Raw genomic sequence first — 5,759 nt, 5'->3', positions numbered from 1 at the left:
TAAAAATTAGATTTGAGTAGAATTAGATCAAATAGGAATATGTTTAACACTCCCCCAAAATCGCAGCAAAAGCTCTCAGAGCTGCAATTGGAGATAAAAATTGAGAAGTTAATAGCATCATGATAACAACAAGAGAGGACGTCTTTGTTGGAAAATCAAGAGGAGTGTTCCCGAAAACATAAATAGCGACGGTGGCAGTAGCGGAGAAAGAATCACCAACACAAAAAGGAAAGCCACCAATAGGAGAGAGATAAGAGCAAGGACTCAATCGTGTGTGATGCAACAATTTGGGAATGAGAGAGAAACCTAACTATGATAATGAGAGAAACGTGAGACACAATCATTGTGATGGCATTAAAGAGCGTGTTGAATAGAAATACTGGGCTAACAACTGTTTAGTCTCAAGCAGTCAGAGATAGAGGAAGAATCTTGCCACCTATTTTCACTCAAGGTTGAGAGTTCGCCAATGCCGTTACAGTAAAACTCTTCTTATTTGATTATTCTTTTTCTTCTTGACATCACTGTTTACTAGTCAAGTTAGGTCAAACTTGAACTTGAACTGATTGTTTTGGATTCTGATCAAGCTCAAGTTATCCTCTAATTGGTCTAAAATAGGAGTGAGGAAGAAAACTTGCTTGGAACTAGAATCTTCAAATACCCAAATGTTAGTTCAAATCCTTTCATGGTGGAACCGATTTATTCCAAGTAGGTTTTATATCGATTTCAATTCCTTGTTTTTAATAAGGGATTTGGATGTTTTTACATTTCTAATTGAACATCTCCACCTAATGTAAGAAATGAAAATTAATTAATATTTACTTTGATACAAGTTGTGGATACGATGCAAAAATTTTGTCCACTGCTAAGAGTTGGTCCAATGATTCCATCTTTCTACTTGGACAACTGCATTGAAAATGACAAAGACTATGATCTCCACCTCTTGAAAACAGACAAAGCCATTTGCATCGATTGGCTCAATGCAAGGCCAAAAGACTCCATCGTTTACGTGTCATTCGGCAACATATCTAGCCTAAGCCACAAACAAATGGAAGAGCTTGCATGGGGCTTGAAGCAAACCAATTTCCACTTCTTATGGGTGGCCAGAGAACCCAAGGACACAAAGCTCCCAAAAGGGTTCATCGAAGAGATAGCCAACAAGGGTTGATAGTGAAATGGAGCCCTCAATTGGTAGTGCTTTCAAATGAAGCTTTGGGGTGTTTCTTCTCCCACGGTGGGTGGAATTTGACTATCGAGGCACTGAGTTTGGCGGTGCTGGTGGCGGTGATGCCGCTGTAGACTGACCAGTGATGGTTGCCAAGCTTGTTCTGGATGTTTGTAGTGTAGGAATTAGTGTGGTTGTTGAAGAGAATGGGATTGTGACAAGAGAAGAGATTGAGAAATGTGCAAGGGAAGTGATGCAGGGAGAGAGAGCAAGAGAAATGAAATTGAATACTAACAAATAAAGGAGATTAGCTATAGAGGCAGTAAGTGAAGGAGGTTCTTCTGATAAAAATATTGATAAATTTGTATCCAAGTTAGGAAAGACTAATTAAGAAGTATAATTGTTGAGATTAGTTAAGTACTTAATTCTTCTGAATTTACGGGACTGGTTGGATTGTATATTGATAAATTAAATAAACATTGCTTATTTCTTACTCGAGCCTTGATCTGAGTCTCATAATTGTGAGAACTTGTTAAGTTTTAACAAATGGAAAAATTTACAAAACAACATTCTGACATTCATGACCCCACCTGATTTGTTTGTTCAATCACGGGTCGATCCAACTGGGCTAGACACTAGCTACAACCAGAAGTCTTTATATATAAAACTGGATTTGATTTTAATTGAGCTAAACCTTGCAACTGACTTGAGTTCAAAATGAAGGTATAAAAGCCAATTCAAATTTAAGCTTCTTTTAGTTAGTAAACAATCTCATCAAAGGATCATCGATAGTACGAATAATATTATCCAAAAGAGAATAATATTATTATAAAAAAAACAGTATTACTAAATAAACAAATTAATTAATCTTGAATTGAATTATTAAACTAAAGATATAACTCTGAATCAACTTGACAACTGAATCTTTCTCTTTATATATATATATTTATTTATTTATTTGTTTATAAAAAAATTGTTCACAGTTGGTTTCTTGTCAATTACACAATCAGATGTATAAATCAAGACAGGACCACTTTATGTCTCTTTTTTTTTTTTTCTGCATATATATGAAAGCAATGATGCTAAAAGGAATCTACTCGCGTGCAACTTTTCTCTTGTCCATTCATGGTTTATATATAATATCTTAAACAAATAATATGAAAACTACGTGCCGAAAGTTGAACCAAATTTATAATAAAATAGATAATAATAATCACGATTTCAAATTATCACCTTTAATGTCATATTATGAATCTCACTTATTCATGCTTGACTTGCTTATTTCAACATAAAACTCAAATGTCAAACCCTAAAAAGTGGTTATCTTGATGGTCATTGTTGCTACATTAACATTAATCATCTGCAAACATTTAGAATCATGTTTTTTAAATAAAATCAAATCAATTGATTCGATTGATTGGAATATCACTCTCAATAAATTAGTTTTGATTAACTTGAAAATTATTTATAAAATTATACTATATTAGATCAGAATGAATAGAATGGTTTCACTTTGTATATATATATCATTAAACTAAGTTTATTTTGATGTTAAAATCATTTGGATTGTATATATAATATTATATTATTAATAAACTCCAAAATATGAGTTGACCCAATAAAATATAATTCAAGATCAATTCCAATTTAAATGAATCAATTTAAAATTAATAAATTGATATTTAAATTTAATTAAAAATAATTCAATTGATTTAACTATTCAAATTTACTTAAATTTGCTTTGATTTATAAAAACAAACTATATACTCGATACAACAAATATAATTTTTATTTTTAATGACGTTTATTATTTGTAAAAACAAATTTTTTATTAAAAATTTTAATCACTTTTTATAAAATTTATTTAAGTTATGCATGCTTAAATAGCTCTAATTGAATTCAATCCTATTCGGAGATAGGGATTACATCAAACTTTTATTGCTACTTAATATAACATATAAGATGTTTATGTGACAAAAGATGAGAAGACATATAGGATTTTGTCTCCTCTTTTACTGAATAATTAATCTTACCTCTTTATTTCCATTATTAATTACTTTATGCGACTTAACGATACTCAGTTTTGGCTCTTTAAATCTGTGCTTATATGCTAAGTTATGTGAAAGAGAGTTCTCAAAGAAAATGGAGGAAGAAAGAGATAAAGAAACTCAAATCCTGACAATCCTGACAATCCCTTTCCCTGGTCAAGGTCACATAAACCCAATGCTCCAATTATCCAAACGTCTACCCTCAAAACGCCTCAAAGTAACCCTAGTCACCACAATTTCCACTCCCCTCACCACTCAAGGCTCAGCTGAAACCACCTCCATCAAAATTGAGGCTATTTCCGACGGCTTTGACGTCGGAGTTACACTCCAAAACTACGATGAATACATTGAACGTTTCAGAGTTGTGTTCCCACAAAGCCTAGCAAAGCTCGTTGAAAGGCTTGCATATTGAGGCTCTCGCGGTAGTTCATCGTTTATGACTCGCATATTCCATGGATGCTTGACGTTGACGGATCTCCATTTTTCACTCAGTGTTCGGCTCTAAATGCGGTTTATTATCATGTTCATTATGGGGCGTTGGAGTTTCCTGTGAAAGGATCCGTGGTTTCGTTGCCTTCGATGCCGCCGCTTGGATTTGATGATCTTCCATCGTTCATTTCTGAACCTGGCTCTTATCCATCTTTTCTTAACTTGGTCTTGAATCAATTTTCAAATATTCATGAGCCAAAATGGATCTTGTGTAACACTTTCCTTGAGTTGGAAGATGAGGTATGTTGAAGACTCCCTAAACATAATTTTAATACATATTATTCTGTATTTTTTTTGAATAATATAATTTTCAAATATAAGAAAATTTATGAATTCATCAGATTCTTCAATATTAAAAACAAAGTTAAAACTTTTCAATACAGAAAGCGAGTTATTAAATTAATCACGGTGTTTTCAAAACAAACAATTATAATTGTGTTTGTTTAGTAACTTCAATAAGAAATGCTGAAAGTTTGATTGTGGTAGTTAAGTCGTTGACATATCTAAATATTATTTGATCAGGTAGTAAACTCTACGGCAAGTAAATGTCCTACTAAAACAATTGGACCAACAATTCCATCAATTTACCTAGACGAGAGGTTGCAAAATGATAATGACTATGGCCTAAGCCTTTTCAAACCAAGGACTGAAACTTGCAAGACATGGCTAGATTGAGATTTGTGTAAAGGAAGTCATGGAAGGAGAAAGATGAAAAAATATAAGAAAGAATACGGAGAAGTGGAAAGAATTGGCTAAGGAGGCAGTAGATGAAGGTGGAAGCTCTGATAAAAACTTAGTGAAATTTGTTACACAGCTTTTATCCAGTTGATATGATTGTTGGATTTGAAAACTTTAACTGATGCTCTTCAAAAGTAGGGATGAGTCTGATTCAAGCTAGTTAATTCAATTCGAATGAATCAATTTTAAACTAAGATGAGATAACATGTAATAAAACTAAGATGCACATTCAAATCTTCAACGAAGATGAGTTTGAGAGAAGATGGGAACACCAACAAAGACTCGAACGTGGATTTTGTTGATTTGTCAGGTTTCAACAAAGGGGCCAGACTTTTCAAATCAACTACCACCTTTTGACTTATTGAATTTTTCCTTGCAGTTTCGCTACCTTCAGGCCTCCCACTTTTGACTTGTCGCAATTTTTCCTATGCCCTTACAACTTTTATTCGATGCAACTTAATTAAAGGAATTTAAATAAAATTATATTTTTATATTAATATTAACTAAACTTAATATTTTTCATACATATACTAATTTTACTTAATACATTATTAATTTATACGTATTAATCTTTTTAATCACCATCCTTGATCTCCATTACGTCGCCTATGGTACAGTTGTTATGTCTTAATTAACGTTAGCAAATTCCAACACGTCTTGCAGACCACATATATCAAAACTTTACATAAACCAAGAAGGATTGCTCAACAAGCATTAATATATATATATATATATATATATATATATATATATATATATATATATATATATATATAAAATCTAAAAATAGATTAAATAATATTACTTTAATAATTGTTTAACATAAGATAAATTAAGTCATTTACCCGATTTATGAGTCAAACAAAATCAAATTCTCTCTAATTTGAGTTCGATTTAGTTTAAAAAATAACTCGACTCCCCTAACTTGAACTCAACTCAAATTCAACCTAGATAAATTCAAATGAAGCAGATTCAAAGTGGTTTCGAGCCAATCCAGTTGGGTTTGAATCAATTTTGATATCAATGGCACTTACCCATTTTCGATTAGCTTGCTGATGAATCAATTTACAAATATAAAGAAACCCAATTGGCTCGTCTGTAACAGTTTCCATAAGCTGGGAGAGGAGGTAAGTTAAATTCTTCACTCATATTTGTATAAGAATAAAATTGTACATTAACAACAAGTATTGATTTATATACTAATAATGACAATAATTGTGTTATTATATAATTTAATGTTGTTTAATTTCTAATTAAAAATTATATACCCATACAGTAACACATTATTATTATTATACAATTTAGTATTTATTATTAATAGG

The 5,759-nt window shown here is 31.7% G+C and overlaps 1 protein-coding gene and 1 pseudogene across 1 annotated transcript; both read left to right on the top strand.

The window, feature by feature from the left end:
- Positions 1-841: 841 nt before the first annotated feature.
- Positions 842-1,652, top strand: LOC123221890 (annotated as a pseudogene).
- A 1,879-nt stretch (positions 1,653-3,531) lies between these two features.
- LOC123221891 (mogroside IE synthase-like) lies at positions 3,532-4,447 on the top strand. The gene is made up of 2 exons (XM_044644861.1): positions 3,532-3,939; positions 4,222-4,447. The coding sequence occupies exons 1-2, from the start codon at positions 3,667-3,669 to the stop codon at positions 4,372-4,374; spliced, it is 426 nt and encodes a 141-aa protein (XP_044500796.1). The 5' UTR covers positions 3,532-3,666; the 3' UTR covers positions 4,375-4,447.
- The last annotated feature ends 1,312 nt before the right edge of the window (positions 4,448-5,759 follow it).

Source organism: Mangifera indica, chromosome 7 (assembly GCF_011075055.1).
Source record: "Mangifera indica cultivar Alphonso chromosome 7, CATAS_Mindica_2.1, whole genome shotgun sequence".
In the NCBI taxonomy this organism is placed as follows: Eukaryota; Viridiplantae; Streptophyta; class Magnoliopsida; order Sapindales; family Anacardiaceae; genus Mangifera; species Mangifera indica.
The sequence above is the reverse complement of the archived record's forward strand: the minus strand, read 5'-3'. Positions and strand labels throughout refer to the sequence as shown.